Raw genomic sequence first — 27,201 nt, forward strand, 5'->3', positions numbered from 1 at the left:
AGTAAATTAATGGAAGGGGTCATCAACGGTGCTATCAAGCGGCACTTGCTTAGCAACAACCTGCTAACTGATGCCCAATTTGGGTTCCGCCAGGGCCACTCAGCTCCTGACCTCATTACAGCCTTGGTTCAAACATGGACAAAAGAGCTGAACTCCTGAGGTGAGGTGAGAGTGACTGCTCTTGACATCAAGGCAGCATTTGACCGAGTGTGGCATCAAGGAACCCTTGTAAAACTGAAGTCAATGGGAATCAGGGGGGAAAATCTCCACTGGTTGGAGTCGTACCTAGCACAAAGGAAGATGGTTGTGATTGTTGAAGGTCAGTCATCTCAGCTCAGGACATCACTTCAGGAGTTCCTCAGGGTAGTGTCCTCGGCCCAGCCATCTTCAGCTGCTTCATCAATGACCTTCCTTCCATCATAAGGTCAGAAGTGGGGATGTTCACTGATGATTGTACAAGGTTCAGCATCATTCGCGACTCCTCAGATACTGAAGCAGTCCATGTCCAAATGCAGCAAGACCTGGACAATATCCAGGCTTGGACATAACATTTGCGCCACACAAGTGTCAGGCAATGACCATCTCCAACAAGAGAGAATCTAACCATCGCCCTTGATATTCAATGGCATTACCATCCCCCACTATCAACATTCCGGGGGTTATCATTCACCAGAAACTGAACTGGACTAGCCATATAAATACTGCAGCTACAAGAGCAGGTCAGGAGCTAGGGATCATGTGTCGATTAACTCACCTCCTGACTCCCAAAAGCCTGTCCACCATCTACAAGACACAAGTCAGGAATGTGATGGAATACTCCCCACTTGCCTGGATGAGTGCAGATCCCACAACACTCAAAAAGCTTGACACCATCCATAGCAGCCCGCTTGATTGGCACCACATCCACATTCACTCCCTCTATTAATGAGACACAGTAGCAGCAGTGTGTACCATCTATAAGATACACTGCAGGAATTCACCAAGGCTCCTTAGACAGCACCTACCACCTAGGACAAGGGCAGCAGATAGATGGGAACACCACCGCCTGAAGGTTCCCCTCCAAGTAACTCACCATCCTAACATGGAAATATATCGCCGTTCTTTCACTGTTGCTGGGTCAAAATCCTGGAACTCCCTCCCTAACAGCATTGTGTACCTACAGCACCTGGACTGCAACGGTTCAAGATGGCAGCTCACCACCATCTTCTCAAGGGTAACTCGGGAGCGAAGCCTACATCCTGTGAATGAACCTAAAAAATAACTAACTGCAGCCATATGCACAGTTCTCAATGCTTGCTGCCCAGGGCTGCTCTGACGAAGACATGGCCCCAAAAGCCACAAAGAGTTCAGCTCTCCAATTTAGTAATGCATCCCTGGAATACCTTTAGGACACCCGCCACGATGTCCTCTACCCCTGCTCTGGCCGCAGGAAGCCCATCAGTCTCACCACGCTGGCTTGGAAGGCGGTGGCGGAGGTGGTCAGTGCCAATGCCGTACACAAGAGATTGGCCATCCAGTGCAGAAAAAAGGATGAATGATCTCATTCATGCTGCCAGAGTATGTCAACCATCTCATCACTCCCAATTTTCCCACTCACAAGCACATCACGCATTCACTGGCATCTCACTCACTGCCAGCTCAAGGGACATCACCACCCACTCTCTCACACACACCCTCACATCTCCACCTGGCTTCATCTCCTCTGGAGATCGTTTCTTCATCCCATCCATGGTTCCACTTAGTACACACGCATGTCTAGCATCCTTCACATTTGGCCTGGCATGCGCTTTGCTCACACTCTCTCCATCTGTCTTTATGCAGGACAAGATCAATAGGAGAAGTCCCAGACTGGGGGTGGAGTGCCGGACGTTAAGGTCCTCACTCTGTTCCAAAGTCACGCACTGCAGCTGACCAGAAAGGACATTGACCATTCCCGCATTGACGGTGAGGTCGCCGGCAAGCGTCCACGTGAGGATCCTGCATGAGATCATCCTTCTGTCAACTCTGAGTCCACTGTTCTATGTGTAACCTGGCTGCCAAGCATTAATAATCTCCACTTTCTCTCCTAGACACACCTGCCACATCGTCTTCAGGCAACTTTGACCCTAACTCCAGCGCCGAGAGCACCTCGGATGACGATACTGAGGGCAGCAGCATTGAATACCCGTCACTGCATTCACCTACACCCTCTACCAGTGCAGCGACACACACCTCGATGTAGAGTAGTCTTGGGATTACATTCTGGTGAGCACAGCACACAGTCTGTTTCACAGGAGGTGGAGGCAGGGACATCCAGGTTGCTGGCAGTCAGAGGACTGCCCAAGGCAAGGAATCTGCTGAGTCCGAGTCAGATGATGAGCCTCTGGACTCAGTGCTGAATCAGTTGTTTGAGACGCAAAGGCAATCATGGCAACATCAGGAAGGGATGTCTGGTGCACTCCTCAGAATGGAAGGGATAAAGGAGGAGACCATCCGCCTTAAGTGCGAGGTGTTCACGCCATCATGCCGACACACCGAGGTCAACACTGGCAGGATGGTGGCTGTCATGGAGATTTTGGTCCACGACATCGGTCCTGTACTGCTACAGTACACGGACATTGGTTCTCGGTCATCTGCAGGAATGACAAGCAGCATCTATAGACCCTGGGTTGAGTGAGGCACCTACGAGCTGGGAATCTTCAGTTGCGTGGGCAGAAGGCCCTGCCGCACCTTCATCTTGAGGATGGTGCTCCTCCCATTGGCAAGCCAGGTGCCTCTGTTGCACTGTTCTCCTTCTTCTCTGCTCTCTGTAAGCCATGAGGCATACCACTAAATCACCAGGCTCCATGACCCTGATAAAAAGCAAAATACTGCGGACGCTGGAAATCTGAAACAAAAACAGAAAATGTTGATAAAACTCAGCAAGTCTAACAGCATTCGTGAAGAGAGAAAAACAAAAGTTAACGTTTCAAGTCTGTATGACACTTCTTTAGAAGGGTCTGAAGGGTCATATGGACTTGAAATGTTAACTTTGTTTTTCTCTCTCCACAGATGCTGTCAGACCTGCTGAATTTTTGTAGCATTTTCTATTTTTGTTCCATGACCATGATGTTCTCTTCCTGCAGGATCAAAGACAGAGACACGTGGGTTAGCACGTGTGTCCGAAGGACCTATCTTGGTTAAGTCTCCAGCTCCAGCTGCGCCTCAAGGCTACTTTATGCGTGCCGGAGAGTGCTGGCCACCATTTGCATGGCCAGCGTGTAGTACGCTTCACATGGCTGTCTGAAACCCCACCCACCTCCACCCCACTCAACTTGACCGATTGGCGGCAGCTTCAGCCACTGGACTGCATCCTGCGCTCTCAGCTCAGGCACAGACATTCTCCTAACCCGCAATTAAAGGCTGCGATGTTAGCTTAAATCATGAGGGATACTGGTTCAAACCTGAATAAAGACATTGCAAAGGGCTCTGAGCCTCCACCAGTGACTAATCCACAGCCACCTTGCAAAAGGGGATTCTACGACTTGCCCAATTGTCCAATTGTTCTGCAGTCCCCTAAAACGCACATTAATTTGTGGTCTGCAATTCTGGAGCATTTGGTGGCACATTCATGCTTTTGCTTTGCTTGAGTGGGCAAAAATGCTTCAGAAGCCCGACTCCAAGCAGGTCAATGGAGCTGCTGCTGAACAGTCTCAGCTGCAGAAGAATGCTCACTTTTGACAAGCTTTTCCAAGTGTGCGGTCGCTTCTCTTGCCCTCCCCCCCTTGGCATGTGCTTGTGTACTTCCATCAGTCTGTGCTGCCTTCGTCACCCCCCACCTCTGGCCCCACCTGGACTGGAGCCCTTGCCCCGGCACCGCACTGAAAGCCAGCTGGCAAAAACGACTTGCTTGTGTCCCCCCTGAATTTGCGACGTCTCTACCGTGATGTCCTATGGATGAGCCTCACGAGCGCAGTGCAAGGTTGTGTACACTTACCTCCAAGTTCCCCTTGAAGTTCAGCTCGCCAGATGCACTCCTTTTGAAGGAAGTCGAAAATCACGTCTTTCTTTAGTCACTCCGATGTGGGAGGTACACTTGACATGGAGGGATGATTCTGGCATGTAGGCACAATGTTGAGATGAAATGCATTAAAATTAAGTTCTCAACATTGGGCGGCGAGAAACACGTCATTGACGGGCAGAGTGGACGACCGCAAACTGGTTTCATGACGACATAAAACCCATTTTCAACATTCTCGCCATATTGTCCACTTGCACGCCTGCCGCCAATGGGAGTGGAAAATTGCGGCCTAGGTCTTCACCCTTCTCTGTCCAGCTCTAGACTGACCCTGGCTCTAGGCCAAGTATCTTCTTACATCACTGTGTGGGCAGTACTGTACTCAGTCCCACATTAACCTTTTATGTACCAGACCCTTAAACTGCACCTCCGCCCAAGTCTTTATCCTATGGATATAATACTTTAGTTTACTTCCAAGTCTTGTGCATTAACCTTATCGCTTAATGCTATTCTAACAATTTTACTATTACATTATTAACATCAACAACATTAACAACATTCTCGCTACCCCATCTCCCCCATTCAAGTTCTTGAAGTTAGAGGTTCAGGCGACAGCATGGAGGCCTAATAACCCTTCCGCATCTCGTCCGCCATTCTGTTGGGAGAGTGATATGCTCTGGTGTTGCTCGTTCTTGTTATTGGCTGGGAGGTTGGACTGGTATTTTGGGCATGATTTTATTGTTTCTTCCATTGTTCGATGTTAAACCAAGTCTAGTTTCTTTGGCTGCCTTGGCAATGTATGGTTGTTGTCACTCTTGATTGTTTCTTGTAGGGTGGACAAAAACAGTATTTGTCTACTTTGGGGTGTTTTTTCTTCTTTCTTTTCCGTTTAGGCCGTCTGGAAGCTCACTGATGCTAAGGAAGAGCGTTCCGTTGGTAAGAAGGAGGTTGAGTAGTATGCTCACCTCTGCTTTTTGCTGTTGATGATGCACTGCTGCTACCAGTTTACAGCATCCCTTTAGGTTTTGGTATGTTGGCTGGAAGTTGCTGTCAGTGTACAGTGGTTGGTGTGTCAACTGACTGCACCATCATCGTAGTTGGAGGTTGAGGCTTCTCCGACTGTTGATGCTTCTCCGGTAATCTCATGCGCAGTAGGTTGAACTGACCATTGGGGACTTGCCGAGATCTGGAACGATGATGGACGAACCTGCACGACAAAAAGAGAAGATCGTAGGTGAAATCAGAGTCTGAATACTCTCTAGTGTTTGCAGATTCAGAACCGTGCTGTTCTGTCTGGCTAATGACTGTTGTAGTCTTGATATTTTCCATTGGCTGGAGAAGATCGAAGACTACGCAGGCATCTCTGCTCAGAAGAGAGAAAGGCTGTTTGCGGACAACATATATCAGCTCAAAGATTTGTTTGTCAGCATACCTCAGTGGTTCAATGAGGACCAGGAGTTGGACACCCCTGCTCCATACAATAGAGCGTCTGTCTTTCGAATCAAAAGGCCTGGAGTCATGGTTCCTCGTCTGACAGGACTGTCTCCCTGGCACCAGAACCTATTTTAAAATTTGTTGGATGACTATTTACCAGGATATCGGCATTCTGTAACAAAGAACTGCATTCTCTGATATCCCCAAGAAGAATGGCTGTGAGTCTTCTGGGATGTTGGACCCAACCTTGTGGATTACCTTTGGGATATCTGTGCGGAGCTGTGGTTTTGATTTGCACAGTTTACCAAAGTGTCCCTGTCTGTTGCAGTGGAAGCACTGGGCAGTACTTGCAGGACACTGATCTTTCTTGTGTGAGTGCTGGGCACTGCAGTGCTGGCCAGCTGCTGGGTGGTTGAGGGATTGCTTTCCCTGACTTGGGTGATCCCTGAGTTTTTGTGACTTGATATGGAGGACTTAGGGTTGGTTTCTGCCTCCTGAAGTGCTCTTTCCCCTTGGGATGGTCCTGTGTTACTCAGTCTAGCTAGCTGGATAGCCTTATCGAGGGTAAGATTATCTTTAGCTTGTAGGAGGTCAGAGAGTGAATTATCTGCAACACCCACCATGATTCTGTCTCGGATGAGCTCAGACTTTAAATCGCCATAGTCACATCTTTCTGCCACTAAAGAGTATTCAGACTCTGATTTCACCTGTGATCTCTCTTTCATTTTGTGAAGCAGGTTTGTCCATCATCATTCCAGATCTCAGAAAATCCCCAATCTTTTACAGATTTTTAATGAAGGAATTGACAGGTTCGCCAGGGAGCTGGACTCTCTTATTAAATTTGGCTCTCTCCAGTATTTTATTGGATCTCAAATTCAAATAGACAGAAGATTTCAAATATATCATCAAATTTGGCAGATGATTCAATAATAACTTGTCGTGCAAATATGTCATCTGCTATTGGTCCAATCGAGTAAAGAGGTGTATTGACTTGTTCTGCCTCTGATTTTTTTATTTAGCCCTGCAACAATGCTGTATCTTCAAAATCTTTTCCTCCAAAGGCTCCAATTCCGTGACTGGTCTGGGCCATGGTTGAATCCCAGTGGAGCTGGAAATGTAGAATTGCAATCCATTTTTGATGATTTGAAAAAGTGTGGGTACAGCTTTAAGAGATTACAGGCTTCCAAGATAGCATTGCCGGTTATTGCTGAACAAAGGATCTTCCAGTACTTGCTGGTTTTTGGTGGGCTTTTCAAAATGGCGGTGGTGCACTTGTCTGAAAAAGGGGTCGCAATAGCGACGTAGGCCGATAACTTAATTCATTCAGCGGTATCGCATTATGAGCCAAGACTCTTGAAAAAGAACCGCGAGCTTGCTGTTTTCAAACCCGGATGGCCATGAGATAACCGCAGCAGACAAAATTAATTATTATTGATTTTTTTTTTTGCTGGACTCGGGAGCCACCTGTTAAGACCTGGAGTCTGGGATTGAGTTTAGTGACGGGTTGCTTTCAAACGGCGCTTCTGACTGAATGACTTGGTTTCTCAGGACGAGCTAGCCAGCTAATTTTATCTCAACCTTGCAGGCTGCAGGCACTGCTTGCTGGAGGTGGACTTCCATGGAGGATGCAATGGAGTCTTCTGCTTCAGTAAAGTTTCTCCCTTTCTTATTCGCTTCCAGGCTCCTCTGTCTTTGGAGCTTTCTCTTTATTTTTTTATGGTGAGTTTTCTTAGTGTCTGTAGCTTCAGTTGGGAGTTAGATTCAGTGCAGAATCCATTGAAGGTGTCCTTTTTTCTTAGTTTCTCAGCATTCTTGTGAGGATGAGGGTTTTAATCTCGATGCTCCCATCATGAAGAATCCTGCTTGAGATGCCATGAAGTAGGCTTCATAGTCTAGAGTATGTTGGTCTTTATTAACAACTCATTACTATGTACATATTTCCAATATTAAGGAAGTAGTAACGGGGCATTTGGAAAGTCAAAGTGCAATCCATCAGAGTCAGCATTGTTTTATGAAGAGTAAATCATGTTTGACTAATTTGCTAGAGTTCTTTGAAGATGTGACAAGTAAAGTGGATAATAGGGATCCTGTAAATGTAGTATATCTGGACTTCCAGAAGGCCTTTGATAAGGTGCCGCACAAAAGATTAATACACAAGATAAGATCACATGGAGTTAGGGGTAATATATTAGCTTGGATAGAGGATTGGCTAATCAACAGAAAGCAGAGAGTCAGGATAAATGGGTCTTTTTCTGGATGGCAAGCTGTAACTAGTGGGGTGCCACAGGGTTCGGTCCTTGGGCCCCAACTATTTACAACCTATATTAATGACTTAGATTCAGGGATAGAAGGTACTATAGCTAAATTTACAGATGACAGTAAAATAGGTGGGAAAGTAAGTTGCAATGAAGAAATAAGAAATTTACAAAAGGATATGGACAGGTTCAGTGAATGGGCCAAAATTTGGCAGATGGAGTTTAACATGGATAAGTGTGAGATTATCCATTTTGGCCAGAAGAATAAAAAGGCAACTTATTACTTAAATAGAGAAAAACTTCAGAATGCTTTAGTGCAGAGAGGATCTGGGTGTCCTCGTGCATGAATCACTGAAAGCTAGTCTGCAGGTACAGCAGGTAATAAGGAAGGCAAATGGAATTTTGGCATTTATTGCTAAAGGGGTAGAGTATAAAAATAGGAAAGTGTTGTTGCAACTGTTAAGGCATTGGTGAGACTGCACCTGGAGTACTGTGCACAGTTTTGGTTCCCTTACTTGAGGAAGGATGTAGTTGCATTGGAGGCGGTTCAGAGGAGGTTCATCAGATTGATTCCAGAGATGCGGGGCTTGTCTTAAAGATTGAGCACTTTAGATTAGATACTCGCTAGAGTTTAGATGGATGGGAGGAGATCTAATTGAGGTATATAAGATGCTAAAGGGGATAGACAAAGTAGACGAGGAGCGGATGTTTCCCCTTGTGGGGCATTCTAGAACGAGAGGCCATAGTTTTAGGCTAAGGGGTGGCAGATTTAAATCAGAGAATTACTTTTTTCAAAGGGTCATGAATCTGTGGGATTCACTACCTCAGACTGCAGTGAATGCTGGGACGCTGAATAAATTTAAGGGGGAGGTAGACAGATTTTTAATTAGTAACGGGGTGAAAAGTTATGGGGAGAGGGCGGGAAATTGGAGTTGAGGCCAAAATGAGATCAGCCATGATCGTATTCAATGATGGGGCAGGTTCGAGGGGCTGAATTGCCAACTCCTGCTCCTAGTTCTTATGTACAGTAGGTGGTGCAGGTATGGAGCTGACCCCAGTTTAGGTTCTCTTCTCTGTCCATCTTTAGATTGACCCTGGCTCTGGGTCATGTGTCTTCTTAAATCACTGTGTGGGCAGTATTGTACTCAATGCGGGACAAGTCTTTTCCTCCACCCTGTGCCACCTCCAAATACCTGGAGTAGAGCGCTCCCAAATGTGTTCCTTTCCGATGCTCGAAAAATTCAGCAGGTAATGAAAAATTGTGCTCAATTGGCTCTTGAAGCTCAATAGATTGTTAACTGGTTATTTCAAAGTGACAGGCGAGATTCCGATTTCTTTGCCTGCTCGCCTCCTGTAATATCACAGATTGGCATGATAAGATTGGATTGTCAACCCAATGTCATCACATTGTATTTTATGTAGCTGTGGGGAGGACGCCATAAAATCCAGCCCAATGTTCCTATAAGTCGAGGTGCCATCAGAGGGGTTGTCTTTTGGATAACATATTGTACTAAGGCCCTTTTTGCTCTCTGTGAACATAAATAAATCCCATAGGACTATTAAAAGAAGGAAGGAGAAGGTCTATCTATTTATCTGAGGTGTAGAGTCTTTCACGATCTTGTGACACTGCAAAATGCCACAGCCAGTGAAGTACTTTTGAAGTGTTATCACTGCTGTAATGTTGTGCACCGGAACCATTTGGTGCACAGTAAGAGCCCACAAACAGCAATGAAATGAATGGTCAGGGAAAAGGTTTTACTGCTGTAGACTGACTGATAAGTATTAACTAGCAGAACGAAATCAACTATCCCTCCCGACTGCATGTAATCCACTGATCCTGGATAACATGTTATATGTTCTTGAGGCAGCCAGGAACAGCAACAATGGAAAGCTTTTTGCAGCATTTTGCCTCTCTTAGCTGCAGAAAACCAGGGTAGGTCCCAGCCCTGAAGCCTGGTTTGTACTGAGCTAAACTGGTCACAGTATGAGTGCTAAAAATGGCCGATGGGCTAGGGAGGGAACAATTAATCAGTGCTCATGCACCAGATAGCTTTGTGCATTTTGTATGAACATTGTGAGCAGAATTTTGCACTAATTGGGTGGGCGGGTGCCCGACCAGATTCAGCGTGAAATTGCGTGAGATGACGTTGGGCAGGCATCCGGACTTCATCCCACGCTCACCGGCGTTTTGGTTGGCGAGCGCCTGCAAAAGTCTAAAGCACGCCCGCCGACAATTAAGGGGCCTATTAAGATCATTCATGGCGCAATAGTCTTTAATTTTACATTGCCTGTCCAAACTTACTGTTGGTGGACGGGTGAATCGGCCAAATGGCCTTTACATTTTTCATCAATCCTCATCCAAGGACAGGATGAGGAGGTTTCCGTGATGAAATAAAATAACAATCGGCGGACAGCATTTTCACCATGTATATTTTCAGGTGCCTGATTGGGATGCTTGGGCATTTTTTCCCTGCTTTTCAAAACTTTATTCCTGATTTTTCAGGTCTTCAGCACCTTTGAGGCTGCTCTCTACCTTCAGGGAGCTTTCTGTCAGCGCTCGCCCGCGTCTGTGCTGACGTCAGCACCTCGCTCTCCTCCCGTCCCCACCCCCAACCCGGAAGCGCTGAGCTTCTGAGCGCGCACGCTTCACGCTGTCTGGCTGTTAATTGGTCAGCCAGTGCGAAATCGCGGTGGCAGGCCGATTGCGGTCGCTGATCTGTTCCTCGGCCAATCCCAGGCCCGCCAACTGCGCCCACCCGCTGACCTAAAGATTCTGCCCCATATATGTAGAGGGGAGCAGGCTTTACAATGGTCCTTAGTCTGGTATATACTGGCACTCGCAGGATTATCTCCAGTTGGGTCATGAAAAGCAACTGTGGCTTGTGGGATCAGCAAGCAAGTTAATGGGAGAGAAATCTGACCTTGCTGGGCCTATTCTTCAGGTGCAGAACACCTGGCATTTCCATCATGAATCCCCCACTATCAACATCCTGGGGGTTACCATTCACCAGAAACTGAATTGGGCTAGCCGTATAAATACTGTGGCTACAAGGGCAGGTCAGAGGCTAGGAATCGTGCGAAGGGTAACTCACCTCCTGATTTCCCAAAGCCTGTCCACCGTCTACAAGGCACAAGTCAGGAATGTGATAGAATATTCTCCACTTGCCTGGATGAGTGCAGCTCCAACAACACTCAAGAAACTTGACACCGTCCAGGGCAAAGCAGCCTGCTTGGTTGGCACCACATCCACAAACATTCACTCCCTCCACTACCAACGCACAGTAGCAACAGTGTGTACAATCTACAAGATGCACTGCAGGAATTCATCAAGGCTCCTTTGACAGCACCTTCCAAACCCATGACCACTACCATCTAGAAGGACAAGGTCTGCAGACAGATGGGAACAACACCTCCTGGAAGTTCCCCTGCAAGCCTCTCACCAACCTGACTTAGAAATATATCGTCATTCCTTCACTGTCGCTGGGTCAAATTCCTGGAGCTCCCTCCCTAACAGCACTGTGGGTGTACCTACAGCACATGGACTGCAGCGGTTCAAGAAGGCAGCTCACCACCACCTTCTCAAGTGCAATTAGGGATGGGCAATAAATGCTGGCCCAGTCAGCGAAGCCCATATCCTGTGAATGAATAAAAAAAAGGCTGGTGCAGAACACCCGCTGTCTGCCAAACCTCCAGGGCACCTGAAAGACATCCAACACTGCTACATTCCTTGCCTGAGCTTGAACAAAGACTGGCTTCATAATTTCTACTGGAAAAACACAGTTGCTGAGCTGAGTTTGTGTCGGGTCTAATAGCATCAGTGGAGAGAAAGACAGAGTTAACGTTTCAAGTTCTGAAGAAGAGTCATACGGACTCGAAACTTTAACTCTGTCTTGCTCTCCACAGATTAGACCTGCTGAGTTTTCCAGCATGTTCTGCTTTTTTTTTAGATTTCCAGCAACTGCAGTATTTTGCTTTTATCTTTGTGTCAGGACTGCTTTGCTCAAGTTCTTTTTTGGTTCTTTATGTGGCCTAACAAGTGGTCCTTAAAGAACTGCTGGAAGCTACCCAACACACTTATATGTGGAGCCACAGAGAGGGTGGGGTTTCTCCTACACCTGCAACACCTCAGGCTGCTACCTAACCAGGTTTACCCCTGTTCTCCATTCCCCCCCCCACCCCTTCCCTCAGTCCCAGGAGCTGCCATAGGGGACTCCTCCTAGCACGGCAGCTGACCAAGCTTGAGCTCCGGAGGCTATTGCCAGGCACTGAAAGTTCAGTGAAAAAATTAGGATGAAACCTCGCGGTTTAATTCTGGCTGAGCCTCGGGCTTCCAGCTTCTGATGCACTCTATAGAGTTGTAGGCCTGAAAATGGGCCTAAATCAACTTCCATCCCAATACCTTCAGGTAAGGAAGGGTCAAATTTGGATGCGAAAGGGTAAAAAGAGTGTTTTATTTTCTTTCAAAGATGGAATTTCACCACAATTGTTTGGAAAGATGTAGAAGGAAAAATGCAAATAAAAATTGTCGATGCTAAAAAGCTAAGCCATCTTTTCTCTTTTGGAGGTCGATAGATTTGACCTGTATTTCCAGCATTTTGTTTTTTAAGTTTAAAAAAAACACTTACACCAAGTGCAAGATAAACTGACGGCATATAAATTGGAGGAAATAAAGTAAAACAACTTGGTGAGAAAGGTTAAATTAAAAATGTAGCAATGATGCCAAGGATGAAAGAAAATTAAATCTGGAGAAAAGGGAGTGGAAGGTGGTTTTAAGTGACAGGATGAAGTATTGATTTTCACTGTTATAAAGTCACAGTGACATTTTGTTTACCTCCAATAACTTATTAAAGGGAAGCTGGATGATTTGGCACACACTTAGGTGCAGGAAGTAGACCTGGATTGTGCTCATTATGGGTATATATATATTTTTAAATCCGTTAAAAGAATTTGTATATTTTTTCTCAAAATATTTATTATTGGAAATGAAATGTATATGCTAAGGTGACTGCTTGCCTTGATAGCCCAAGAGTTGGGTCTCTCACTATCAAAGCAAGATCTGCAAACTTGGGAGTTTCCTTTTCATGTAATGGCTGACATCATTAATCTTTCCCTGTCCAATCAAGAGACGGTGGGGGGGGTGACATTTGCCACAAGGTTAGTTATAAAACTCAACAACTTCAACCAGCGGTCATTTGAGTCTCTTTCCATTGAAGTACTCAAGGTTTCACTGAATAAGCTGTTGTGTAAACAACTTTTAATTGTTTGCTGCATTATGCTTAGGCTATCTCTACTGCTTCCCGTGGTTTTAACTGCCTTGAAGCAGGCAGTTTCACAGGGAAATGGATCTCTCTTTATCTCTGAAGAAGAGGTCTTCAAGAGAGTAGTGGATCTCTTGGTCCCAGGAGAAGACACGTTGAGCGAGGTGGCTTTCACCTCATTAATACATATCTTAGGGAACCGTGTGCAGTGTTCTGAGGTGCCGTGTGAAGAGGTAAGTACAAGCTTTCTGATCATTACATGTAGGAGACAAAACTCCACCGCAGGCTGCTGGTGCCACCTGAAGGTGGCTTTCAGCACTAACTCAGCCTTTTGGTCGATGATTTAAATTATAGTGTATAATAGACAGCAGTAGGGTAATCAGACTGTACAGTGTTTTATAAAAGTGTGAAGAAAGATATTGCAACTTCAACCTACTGTTAAGTTTTATATATAGGTAGATGCATAGATATTCTGTAAATGGAAATTGTTCAACTCTAGTGAGAGTTTTAAAAAAGCATGAATATTTAAGATAAAAGCAAAAAACTGCGGATGCTGGAAATCCAAAACAAAAACAAAAATACCTGGAAAAACTCAGCAGGTCTAGGTGAATATTTAAGAATGGACTTTAGAGAATTTTCTCCCTTCAGATCTGTGCATTGTGGTCTAACTTCATGATTCAAAATAGTCTTTCTTAATCGGGGTGCCTGATGGTGGTGGTTAGAGCGGAGGTTGGCCATGGATGTGGCAGATTGTTGGCATTTGATTTTTTTTGTTAACAATAATTGAACGATAATGTTAAGATGTTGGTGACTGTGCAGAGAATATTTGCTGAAATGGTACTGGGATTGAGGGACTTCAGTTAATGTGGAGATACTGGAGAATCTGGGATTGTTTTCCTTAGAGCAGAGAAGGTCAGGGGGAGATTTAATAGAGGTGTTCAAAATCATAGAGAGTTTTAATAGAGTAAATAAGGTGACGTTGTTTGCATACCAAAGCTTGATTTTATTTCTTCAAATGTTTTCATGTTCATGATGTCAGTACGGAAATGCAGTGGAGTCATCAGCTAACTTCATGTTTCAAAATTTAGATGATGTACAATGTTTATTGGTAACAAGAGTTTTTTTTTTACACACATCAGGTTGTTGACTAACTCCTGAGAAATAACAGCATTGCACAACAGGAGATTTTAAAAAGCATGAGAAGGAATTATGATTATTGAGCATTACTGGGAATTTTGTTTGAGCAACTCTGTGGAAACAAATCTACTCATTCCACAATAGCACAAAGAATTTGTTGGTAGCAACTGTGGAAACCTGACAAATGCTAGTACAGGGGTTAGCATAGGGATGAGGAAAAGCTGTGTTGAGGAGAGAGTTTGGAGGCTAGATAAATGCAAGGGAATACTTGGCTCTGGGAGATCTGCAGCAAGGAAGGGAGCAAACTTGGAAAATCATCCAGGAACAGTGAGCTATGAAGATAAGTGTGACATAATATTGCTGAAACCAATTTACAAGAAAGGCTTACATTTCATACTCTTCACGACCACCAGGCATCTCAAAGAGCTTTTACAGTCGATTAAGTACTTTCTGAAGTGTAGTCACTGTTATTATGTAGGAAACACAGTAACCAATTTGCACACAGCAAACTCCCTCAAACAGCAACGTGATGATGACCAGGTAATCTTGACTGAGGGATAAATATTGGCCAGGACACTGAGGATAATTTCCCTGCTCTTCTTTGAAATAGTGGCATGGAATCTTTTACATCCATCCAAACAGACAGGTGGGGTCTTGGTTTAACAGCTCATCCGAAAGATGTCACCTCCAGCAGTGCAGTGCTCCATCAAGACTGCACTGGCATGCAGCCTGGATTTTGTGCTGAAGCCCTGGAGTGGGACTTGAACCTGGAACCTTGTGATTCAGAGGCCAATGTGCTTTCAACTAAGTCACAGCTGATACTCAAAATATACTCATGGCTATTTCAGCAATTTAATTTGTTTTTGACTTAGTTCATTCAGATTACATGGTGCAATGGTGGACCTTACTTTGTTCACAATAAGTCAGGACAATCAGGGGAAATCGGTCAAATTTTTATAAATTAGTTGATAATAGTTTAAACAGCAATGAGAAGTCCTGAAAGCAAACCACTCAAATGATCAAATCGGCTGTCTGTGGTTATCACCACGGGTAAAGTTTCTGGCTGCCAAGCACGATAAAAGGATGGGAAACTTATGTTCCTCAGTTTACAATAATTCCAAAGCCCTGTGACAACATTGTTTAGGAAAAGATTAGGAATGTATTAACTTTCTGTAATTGAAGCTGGTGCCGGTGGATTTGTGATTATCCGTCAGTCTCTTGGGCAGTTAAAGGCCTTTTCTCATTTTGAGTAGCAACTGCTCTGTTTCATGAGGTCATGTCTCCGTTGTGATGTTAAACTTTAGAGATTACAGGATATGAAATGACCCCACAGGTGAGGAACCTGCAAGTTACCAAAAATCACTCAAATTCATTCCTGGGGTCAATTTAATAAACAGATTTTGATGTTAACTCTGCCCAGCTTGTTTCTATGCATTGCTGGTGTATAAGCCATGAAGGACCTCGATTTTGGCGAGGGCGGGTGGGTTGCCCTAGGCCTCACCCACGTCCCCATAAAATTGAGGTTGAGGGTGGGCAGGCCACCCGGGGAATATTACTCCCACTGCACAGTCCCACCACTCTTTCAACCACCCCACCTGCAAACCCACTGGCTCCTTGTCTTCATGTTATACTCCTGAGACAGTAACAGCTGCTTGTTTCATTGGCAGTCATGCTTTTGGCCACCTCGGCCCTAAGCTCTGGAATTCCCTTCAGAAACCACTCTGAATCCCTCTCTCTCCGCTTTTAAGACACTCCTTAAAACTCATCTCTTCGACTAAGCTTTTGGTCACCTGTCAGGGTCATGTATGTAGGCAATGACCATCTCCAGCTGCTTCATCAATGACACTCCCTCAATCAAAAGATCAGAAGCGGGGATGTCCACTGTTGAGGGTTCAGTTCCATTCACTCAGATACTGAAGCAGCCCATGCCCACATGCAGCAAAATCTGGACAATAGCAGGCAAGTAAGATTTGTGCCACACAAGTGCCAGGCAATGATCATTTCCAAGAAGAGAGAAACTCACCATCTTGACATTCAATGGAATTTTGATTGCAGAATTTCCTATCATGAGCAATTTTCCAAGGCCTGTTTTATCAATTATCTTCATTATCATGGAAACATTAGGAAAAAAGGCCAACCTCTCTGATGTTCCTTCATAACTGAATTTTTTGTTACCTTTGTTATTTGCCTCTATTCTGTCAATCAGGTTTATTTAGAAACAATGAGTTGAACTTATATGTTGGCTTTATACATAATACAATGTCACAAGCTATCCTAGGGCACTGACCAGAAACTTAACTGGACCAACTTCATAAATACTGTGACTATAAGAGCAAGTTGGATATGCAGGCTGGATATTCTGTGGCAAATAACTCACCTCCTTACTTTTTAAAAAATGTATTCGTTCATGGGATGTGGGCATCGTTGGTAAGGCCAGCATTTATTTGCTGGGCCATTTCGGAGGACAGTTAAGAGTCATGTGCAGGCCGGCAGATCTCTTTCCCTAAAGGACATTAGTGAATCATGTGGGCTTTTACAATAATCAATGATAATTTCATGGTCACCATTACTGAGACTACCTTTCAATTTCAGATTTTATTAAGTAAATTTAAATTCCGCCAGGTGACATGGTGGGATTTGAACCCATGCCTCAAGGGCATTAGTTGGGTCTCTGGAATCCAGCGACATTGGCTGAAATCTTGTGTTCTCACTGGTGGCGAGCCAATGAGGTGTGAAGGGCTTTTACTCTCGCAGGATAGTGGTGTACCAGAACCCTGCCACTTCCCCGCCTCCGTCAGAATTAAGCTCTATGTAGGAAGGTCGACCTTCCTGCCCCGCCATCTATTGAGGTCTTAAGTGGCCAATTAATGACCACTTAAGAGCCTCATCCTGCCACCATTGGTATTAACCGGCCTGTCGCCACACGGCATGCATGGCAGCTAAAACCATGCAGCCAGCTTGCAGCTTCTCACCTCCACAGTCAAAGGCACTCAATGCCTGATCGAGGGACTGGGCATCAGGAATGTTGCTGGGGCTTGAGAGTTGCATCTGTGAAGAAAGATTGGATGGACTGGGGTTGCTTTCCTTGGAACTGAGGAGGCTGGGGGTTGACCTGATTGAGGTTCACAAGATTATGAGGGGCTTGGATAGAGTAGACAGGGATGCCCTGTTTACCCTAGTGGGGAGGTCAATTACCAAGGGGCACAGATTTAAGGCAATTGTTAGAAGGATTAGACGGGACATGAGGAAAATTTACTTCAACCAAAGGATGCTGGGTGTCTGGAATGTGCTGCCTGGTTTCGTGGTGGAGGCAGAAACCCTCAACTCATTTAAAAGGTACCTGGATCGGCACCTAAAGTGCTGTAACCTGCAAAGCTATGGACCGGGTGCTGGAAGATGGGATTAGAATGGGCAGCTAGTTTTTTATTTTGTTTTAATTTAAAAATTTTATTTATAATTTTTTTTCTTTTTCAGCCAGGGCAGGCACAATGGGCTGAATGGCCTCTCTCTGTGCTGTAACTTCTCTATGGTTCTATGGTGGGGGCCTGACTGAGAGCTACACCCCTGCCCTTACTGTTGACTTCTGTGCACCCCTATCCTCAGGACGCCCACCCTATGAAAACCCGTCCCCAGCACATTACCTACCTGTGCCCTGGGCCACTCCGCAATCCTGGGCCTTGGGTGCCTGTCCTTCCAGCAGCAGGCACAGCCTCCTCAGTGGCGGTGCTGTGTACAAGAGCTACCGGCCTCTGATTGGCCGACGGCTCTCGGTAGGTAAGACTTCTGTCTCTCCCCCCCAACCCCCCCAAGAGGTTTATTCCAGGGGAAGGCCTGCCGCTGGCTTTGCCACACCTGAATGGCTTGTGCTTCGGCGGACTTTCCCAAAAAGAGGCTGTGTGGGTGTCTCGCCAGCTTTTCAGCCGGCAAGCGAGTCACTGACGCCTCGAGATTTCACCCATTACCACTATACATATCCTTCTACTCCCCAAAGTCAGTCCAAGGTAAAAGTCAAGAGTGTGATGGAACACTCTGTAGGAGCCTGGACTGGGTGCAGCTCTAACAGCACTCAAGAAGCTTGACACCATCCAGGACAAAGCAGCCCGCTTGACTGGCACTGCATCTACCACCTTCAACATTTACTCCCTGCAACACCAACGCACAGTGACAGCAGCGTGTACCATCTACAAGATGCACTTAAGCAACTCACCAAGGCCCCTTCAACAACACCTTCCAAATCTGTGACCTCTACCAGCTAGAAAGACAAGGGCAACAGATGCATGAGCACACCACCACATGCAAGTTCCCCTCCAAGTCACACACCATCCTGAATTGGAACTATATGGCCGCTGCTTCACTGTCGCTGGATCAAAATCCTAGAACTCCCTTCCTAACAGCACTGTGGGTGAACTGAAAGCACATGACTGCAGCTGTTCAAGAAGGCAGCACACCCCCATATTCTCAAGTGCAGTAAATGCTAGTCTGGCCAGTAACGCCTGATCCCATAAACAAATAAACAGAAACAGAACTACCTGGAAAAACTCAGCAGGTCTGGCAGCATCGGCGGAGAAGAAAAGAGTTGACGTTTCGAGTCCTCATGACCCTTCGACAGAACTGTTCTGTCGAAGGGTCATGAGGACTTGAAACGTCAACTCTTTTCTTCTCCGCCGATGCTGCCAGAGCTGCTGAGTTTTTCCAGGTAATTCTGTTTTTGTTTTGGATTTCCAGCATCCGCAGTTTTTTTGTTTTTAACAAATAAACAGACTGTCTCTCTTTATCTCGGTATCAATCTTTGTGCAATTATGCTTCTGCGAAGTGCATTGAGATATTTTATGATGTTTATAGATGCTATAGAAATAGAACACATTGTTGTTGCTAAAACTGATGAGCCCATAGCGCAAATAGAAATAAATAAGTACAATCTGATAGCCATTACAGAGACATGACTACAGGAGGCGGTGGTGAGTATAGTGGTATTTCCATTGAACTGGTAATCCATTGACCCAGGGTAATGCTCTGGGCACCTGGGTTCGAATCCCACCACAGCTGATGGTGAATTTGAATTCAATAAAAGTCTAGAATTAAAAGTCTAATAACAACCTCAAAACTACTGTTGGTTGTTGTAAAAATCCACCTGATTCACAAATGCCCTTTAGGGAAGGAAATTTGCTGTCTTTACCTGGTCTGGCCTATAGGTGATTCCAGACCCACAGCAATGTGGTTGACTCTTATATGCCCTCTGAACAAGGGCAATTACGAATGGGCAATAAATGCTGGCCTAGCCAGCGGATGGCCACATCCCATGACCAAATTTTTAAAAAAGTAGGGAGATAGCGGATGAATTAAATAGGTATTTTGTTTCAGTCTTCACTATATATGATACAAGCAAAATCCCAGAAATAGATGTAAATCAAGAAATGGAAGGTAAGGAGGAACTTGGGAAAATTACAATCACCAGGGACGTGATACTCAGCAAATTGTTGGGGTTGTGGGCTGACAAATCCCCAGGTCTGGATGGGATTTGGGATGTGGGTGTTACTGGCTAAGCCAGCATTTAATTGCCCTTGTTCAGAGGGCATTTTAAGAGTCAACTACATTGCTGTGGGCCTGGAGTCACATGTAGGCCAGACCAGGTAAGGACAGCAGATAGTGACCAGGTGGGTTTTTACAATAATTGATAATGGTTTCCTGTTCACCATTAGATTTTTAATCCCAAATTTTTTATTGAATTCAAATTCTACTATCTGCCATGGCAAGATTCAAACCTATGATCTCCAGAGCATTACCCTGGGTTACTAGTCCAGCAATAATACCACTACATCATCACCTAGTGGCTAGTAAGATAGTTGAAGCATTGGTTTTAATTTTCCAAAATATCTTAGATTCAGGGAACCACTTTATTCAAAAAGGGAGGGAAATAGAAAGCAGGAAACTACAGGTCAGTAGGTTTAACATCTTAGAGAAAATGTTGGAAGCTATTATGAAAGATGTTACAGCAGTGCACTTAGAAAAATCCAAGGCAATCAGGCAGACTCAACATGGTTGTGAAAAGAAAATTTATTGGAGTTCTTTGAAGTGTTCACATGTGCTGTGGATAAAGCGCAACTGGTGGATATACTGTACTTAGGCTTCTAGAAGGCCGCATCAAAGGTTATTGCAGAAAATAAATGCTCATAGTGTAGGGGGTAACATATTGGCATGGATAGAAGATTGGCTAACAGAAAACAGAGAGTTGGCATAAATGGATCATTTTCTGGTTGGCAGGATGTGTCGAGTGGTGTGCCACAGGGATCAGTGCTGGGGCCTCAACATTTTACAATTTATATAAATGACTTGGATGAAGGGACCAAAGGAATAGTTACTAAATTTGCTGATGATACAAAGATAGGTAGGGAAGTAAATTGTGAAGAGGATATAAGGAGGATTGAAAGGAACATTGATGGCTGTGTGTGGGCAAAGATCTGGCAAATGGAGTATAATGTGGGCAAATGTGAAGTTGTCCATTATGACAGGAAGAATAAAAAAGCAGAATATTACTTAAACAGAGAATGATCGCAGAAGTCATCAGGAAAGCTAATAGAATTCTACTGTTTATTGTGAATGGAATTGAATACAAAAGTAGGGAGATTATGCTTCAGTTGTACAGGACACTGACGAGACCACATCTGGAGTATTATGTACAGTACTGGTCTGCTTATTTAAGGAAAGATGTAAATACATTAGAAGCAGTTCAGAGAAGGTTTACTAGACTAATACTAGGAATGGGCAGGTTGGCTTAAGAGGAAAAGTTGGACAGGTTAGGCTTGTGTCCACTGGAGTTTAGAAGAGTAAAAGGTGATTTGATTGAAATCTTTAAGATCCTGAGGAGTCTTGGCAGGATGGATATGGAGAGGATGTTTCCTCTTGTGGGAAAATTTAGAATTTGGGGTCACTGTTTAAAAATAAGGGATCACTTATTTACGACAGAGATGAGGAGAAATTTCTTCTCTCAGAGGGTCATGAGTCTTTGGAACTCTCTTCCTCAAAAGGCAGTGGAAGCAGAGTCTTTCAATATTTTTAAGGCAGAGCTAGATAGATTATTGATTAACAAGGGGGTGAAAGGATATTGGGGGTAGGGAGGAATGTAGGGTTGAGGTTGTGTGGCCTGCTCCTGCTCCTAATTCGTATATTTGTATGCTCATACTGTCTGATAGGGGTAGAGGCAAGAGACAAAGGTGCTGGATGCAAGTCGTGAAAGATGCTACATTAATGGAAGTCTTTCTTTTTTCAAGATAATGAAGGTGATTGAGAAAACAAGTCCAGGAACATTGCTCATTCTGGGGAAGGATTCCAATACAAGGTTTAAATGGGCATGTAGGGAAGTTGGAGTAATGCTCTGGTCCAAAGGGTAATTGTGGAATAAGTTTCAAGATATTGGTATCTGGAGGGTGGAGGGTGAATTGGTTGAAAAGATAAAGAGGGTAATTTGTGCAATAGTACAAGCCAGGTGATAGGGGTTCAGAGCTCATTTTACATCTCTTCCAAAGTTTATTTCTCTGGACTTCAATGTGAAACAGGCTGACGATTTCATCCATCCATATTATCACACAAAGACAAAATTAGCTCCAGTTAGTGCATTTTTTGAAAGATAAGAGGTTAAGAAACATATGGGGAAGACTAGGAATGTGGGGGCATGGGACTGAGCTATCAAAACTGCCCAGCTCATTTAGTTGAATGGACATTTCCTAGGGCTTACTTCTCTTAGTATATGCCAATTAGTTTGAAAAGTGAGGTGCACCACATGTGAATCAGAGTAACATTATACTTTATCACTGTTACTTACCTTATTGTCAAATTATCTTATTGTCAAATTTACCAAGCATGTTCAATCCTCCTGAATCACACATCAGAAGATCGTCCATGTTCACTGAATAAGTAGTTTCTTCAGTTATCAGGAAGCGATAACTAGAAACTCACAGGTTTCTAAAAAGGGGGAGGTGGTGGCATGGTGGTATTGTCACTGGACTAGTAATCCTAGCAAGCCAAAAAGTTGTATCAATCTTCTAAAAAGCCAATGAAAAGGAAAGAAGCTGGACAGACCACCTGGTATCGACCTAGGCACTGGAAATGACAATGGCAAACTCAGCCCTGTTGACCATGCAAAGTCCTCCTTACTAACATCTGGGGACTTGTGCCAAAATTGGGAGAGCTGACTCACAGACTAGTCAAGCAACAGCCTGGCATAGTCATACTCATGGAATCAAACCTTACAGAAAATGTCCCAGGCACCACCATCACCGTGTTTGACCTGATATAGGGACATAGCTGCTAGACTGGGTCTATGGCAGATGGTGAGGGAACTAACAAAATACCCCTGGGTATGTCCTGTCCCCCTGCAGGACAGACCCAGCAGAGGTGGTGGCACAGAGATATACTGTCAGGAGAGATTTGCCCTGGGAGTTCTCAACATTGACTCAGGACCCCATGAAGTTTCATGGCATCAGGTCAAACATGGGCAAGGAAACCTCCTGCTGATTACCATATACCGGCAACTCCACCGACTTATTCAGTTGATGAATCAGTACTCCTCCATGTTGAACAGCACTTGATAAAAATCTAGAATCAAAAGTCTAATGATGACCACAAAAACCATTGCCAATTATCCTAAAAAATCTATTTGGTTCACTAATGTTATTCAGGGAAGGAAATCTGTCATCCTTATCTGGTCTGGCCTACATGTGACTCCTTTCCACAGCAATGTGGTTGGCTCTTAAAATGCCCTCTGAACAAGGATAATTAGGGATGGGCAAAAAATGCCGGCCTAGCCAGCAATGCCCACATCCTATGAATTAATTTAAAAAAACACTTGGAGCAAGCAACGAGGGAGACAAGGGCACAGAATGTACTCTGGATGGGGGGACTTTAATGTCCATCACCATGAGTGGCTCGGTAGCACCACTACTGACCAAACTGGCCGGGTCCTAAAGGACATAGCTGCCAGACTGGGTCTGTGGCATATGGTGAGGGAACCAACAAAAGGGAAAAACATAACTGACATCATTCTCATCAACCTGCCTGCTGCAGATGCATTTGCCCATGACAGTATCGGTAGCAATGATCACCACACAGGCCTTGTGGAGATTAAGTCCCATCTGCATATTGACGATACCCGCCATTGTGTTGTGTGCCGCTACTACCTTGCTAAATGGGATAGATTTTGAACAGATCTAGCAACTCACGACTGGGCAACCATGAGGCACTGTGGGCCATCAGTAGCAGCAGAATTGTACTCAACCACATGCTGTAACCTCATGTACTGGCATATCACCCACTCTACCGTTACCACCAAACCAGGGGATTAATCCTGATTCAATAAAGAGTGCAGGAGGGCATGCCAGGAGCAGCACCAGGTATATCTAAAAATGAGTTGATGAAGCTACAACTCATGACTACTTGCGTGCCAAACAGCTTAAGCAGCAAGTGATAGACAGAGCTAAGCGAATCCACAACCATTGGATCTAAGATCTGCAGTCCTGCCACTGTTAGGAAATACAGATAGTTTAAGTAAGTATTATTTGTATTTGTGGGCATTAGAATTAGCTTTAGTTTAATTTGTATTTCTGTATTTGTGTGTTAAGAAAGGGAGAACTTGAGTTTTAGTTTCACTTTAAAAGATGTCTGCATTTTAATGAGGTTTATGACTCTTGAAGGGGAGTTAAAACAAACATAAGGTAGAAAAAACTGTGCTGTTGCCTAGCAATTGAAGTCGAGAGAGAGAGGCCCCAGAAAGAGATGGAATACACTCCATTTGCCTGGATGAGTGCAGCTCCAACAACACTTAAGAAGCTTGACACCATCCAGGACGAAGCAGCCTGCTTGATTGGCACCCCATCCACAAACATTCACTCCCTCCACCACCAACACACAGTAGCAGCAGGGTGTACCATCTACAAGATGCACTGCAGAAACTTACCAAGCTTTCTTAGACAGCACCTTCCAAATCCACAACCACTACCACCTAGAAGGACAAGGGCAGCAGATAGATGGGAACACCACCACCGGGAAGTTCCCCTCCTAGCCACTCACCATCCTGACTTGGAACTAAATTGTCATTCCTTCACTGCCGCTGGATCAAAATCCTGGAACTCCTTCCCTAACATCACTATAGGTGTGCTTACACCACATGGACTGCAGCGGTTCATGGCAGGGATGGAGAATAAATGGTGGAAGCAGAGTCTTTGAATATTTTTAAGGGAGAGATAGATAGATTCTTGATAAGCAAGTGGGTGATAGGTTATTGGCAGTAGGTGAGATGCAGATTTCAGGTTACTGTCAGTTCTGTCATGACCTTATTAAATGGCAGAGCAGGCTCGAGGGACTGAATGGCCTACTCCTGCTCCTTGTTTGTATGTTCATGCAAATGCTGGCCTAGCCAGCAATGCCCAAATCCCATAAATGAATAAAAAAAATCTCAAGTACCTCTCCCAAATAGCTCCAATTTTAACTAGGCGGGTGGGGGAGAGGCTGAGAAAATGGACTGGTGACTTATAAAATCCTTTCCCAATCCAATCTGACCACCTGCAATATCATCAGGGATCGATCTGAGCGGGGGAGCAGCAATGGTTTATTCATTTAGCTAAACATGCCGGGAGCTGGACCTAAGGCCAGATGAAGCCCACAAAGGTAAGTCTTACATTTGGTGGCCAGCATCAACAGGAGTAACCCTCTGTGCCCCACAAAGATACCTGATCAGCCTTATGATTCCCAATCACACTACCCCCCCACCTCGCCCACAACCCTGCCAATCCTCACCACTTACCCGACTGCCAGTGACCATTCCCTCAGGTGCGGCAGCGATTTCTGCCGGATTCAAGGATGTGTTGGGGCATGGGTGTGGAATAGAATACCAGATGTTAAAATTTCTTGGGGTCTCAAAGATAAGATCATTGCTTACCCTGGTCGCTAATGTGGAAGAGCCAATTAGTTTATTTTATGACATGTACAGCCCAGTGAAGGAGGTGGTCATGTGGTGCAGTGAGTAGTGTACCTGCCTCTCAGCCAGATGCTCCAGCTTTGAGTACTGTAAAGGGAGTATAATTCTTCTTAATATTACTGTGGAATGCTGTGAAGCAGGTTTGTGAGGGTTGTGTGTATGTTGCGTGTGACCAGTTTAATTGGAATGAAGACAGTCAGGCTGCAAGGTTTAAATCATCAAAGGGTTAGGTGTAAAGCAGGCATGTTTGAAGTGGAGATGAGTGAGCTAAGATGGGATACCAGCATGAATAGGAATTTACATTAGGAGATAAATGAGGAGTGAATGTTTGGCTACTGAATTTCAAAGAGAGAAAAAAATAAGTTTTACAACTGGCAAAGATCATAAATAAATAAAGCAAAGTTATTAAGTCTATTTTTCCTGAAAGTGGTGGCCATAAATATAACATGAAAGATTTTTAGAATACTATTAAGCTTTGTAGTTATCTGATAACCCCTACAAATTGTAAATCAAAATAAGATCATAAGGCATAGGAGCAGAAGTTAGCCATTTGGCCTATTGAGTCTGCTCCATCATTCAATGAGATCATGGCTGATCTGATAATCCTCAACTCCACTTTCCTGCCTTTTCCCCATAATACTTGATTCCCTTACTGATTAAAAATCTGTCTATCTCAGCCTTGAATATACTTAACGACCCAGTCTCTACACCTCCCTGTGGTAAAGAATTCCACAGATTGACTACCATCTAAGAGAAGAGATTCCTTCTCATCTCTGTCTTAAATGGGAGACCTTTTACTCTGAGGTTATGCCGTCTGGTCCTAGACTCTTCCACAAGGAGAAACAACCTCTCAGCATCTACCCTGTCAAGTCCCCTAAGAATCTTATGTGTTTCAATAAGGTTATCTCTCATTCTTCTAGACTCCAATGAGTACAAGCCCATCCTACTCAACCTCTCCGCATAAGAAAATCCCTCCACACCCAGAATCAACCTAGTGAACCTTCTCTGGACTGCCTTCAATGCCTGTATATCTTTCCTTAGATAAGGGGACAAGAACTGTTCACAGTATTCTAGGTATGGTCTAACTAGTGCCTTGTATAGTTTTAGCAAGACTTCCCTATTTTTATACTCCATTCCCTTTGAAATAAAGGCCAACATTCCATTTGCTTTCCCTATTACCTACTGAACTTGTACGCTAGCTTTTTAGGATTCTTTTTGTAATTTTTGTGAAAAGATTGAAAAGCAGGAGAATGAAAAGCAGGAGTTTGAATTCTAGGGAATCTGAAGCTTGATAAGATGATAGGTTCCATTTTGCTCCCTCCTTGATGGACACAGTAGGTTGGTGGAGAACCAGTCTTGCACTGGGTAACAGGCACATTACAGACTTTCCCAGTGTCGGTTATGTTATATATTGTACTTTTATCATTTGCTGGCTTTTAAACTTCATAATCATATTCTTTGATTGGAAAAACGTTAATTGCTTTACTATGTTAACATTTGGATCTCCATGGTAATATCAAAGATAGTGTAGGGTAACACAAGGGCCAACATTGTAAATGTTTTAGAATTCAGAAAAAAGTTATAAAATGTGTGGTCTTTCTTTCTTCTCTCATTTTCCAATGTAATTGGCTCCTTGATTAGATTCCAACTTGCAGTTCACTCCCAAGTGTCATGGTTCAGATGATATATATATACGTATATGTTAAGTATATATTACAATATGAACTCCTTATAGCTGGCAATTGTATGTCAAGTAACTCTTATCTAGTAAAAGGCCTTATGATTGAACTGGAGCCAAACATTTACAAGCACCTGGCAAGTTCCAAACTTACCCTGCCAATAATAATTAATGTTTGCAGAAAATGCTGGAAATACCCAGATCAGACAGCAGCATGGAAAAAGCAACTAAGCTAACAGGCAGAATTTTAATTGCCATGGGGAAGTGGGTTTGGGTGCGGAATGGGGGTCGAAAACTCAAAACGTGGAGTCCGCTCAGGGACCCGACACGATTTTTAAAAACTTATTCATCCATAGGATGTGAGTGTCACAGGCAAGGCCATCATTTGTTGCCCATAGGTAAAAGCAAAATACTGCGGATGCCCATCCCTATTTGCTCTTGAACTGAGTAACTTGCTAGGCCATTTCAGAGGGCAGCTAAAAGTCAGCCACACT

The 27,201-nt window shown here is 44.4% G+C and overlaps 2 protein-coding genes across 3 annotated transcripts in view; one reads left to right on the forward strand and one right to left on the reverse strand.

Annotated features, from left to right (window-relative positions):
- The window catches only part of LOC121276468 (transmembrane protein 249-like), a 98,922-nt gene extending 87,780 nt beyond the window's left edge, over window positions 1–11,142 (reverse strand). Inside the window, exons 1-2 of the mRNA XM_041184905.1 lie at window positions 11,110–11,142; window positions 3,956–4,073 (exon numbers count right to left, since the gene is read on the reverse strand). The gene's annotated coding sequence lies outside the window, so the exon portion shown is untranslated. The remainder of the gene's footprint in view (window positions 1–3,955; window positions 4,074–11,109) is intronic.
- Window positions 11,143–12,528: 1,386 nt separating this feature from the next.
- slc39a4 (solute carrier family 39 member 4) overlaps window positions 12,529–27,201 on the forward strand; it is a 55,175-nt gene continuing 40,502 nt past the window's right edge. The window contains exon 1 of one of the 2 annotated variants that reach the window (XM_041183358.1): window positions 12,529–12,579. Coding sequence is in view for 1 of the 2 variants with exons in the window: in XM_041183357.1 (XP_041039291.1) it covers window positions 12,938–13,156 (219 nt within the window). In the remaining variant the exon portion in view is untranslated. Of the gene's footprint in view, window positions 12,580–12,864; window positions 13,157–27,201 lie in introns of those variants that run through there. The other variant, XM_041183357.1, reaches the window with a different exon arrangement.

Source organism: Carcharodon carcharias, chromosome 3 (assembly GCF_017639515.1).
Source record: "Carcharodon carcharias isolate sCarCar2 chromosome 3, sCarCar2.pri, whole genome shotgun sequence".
Taxonomy (NCBI): Eukaryota; Metazoa; Chordata; class Chondrichthyes; order Lamniformes; family Lamnidae; genus Carcharodon; species Carcharodon carcharias.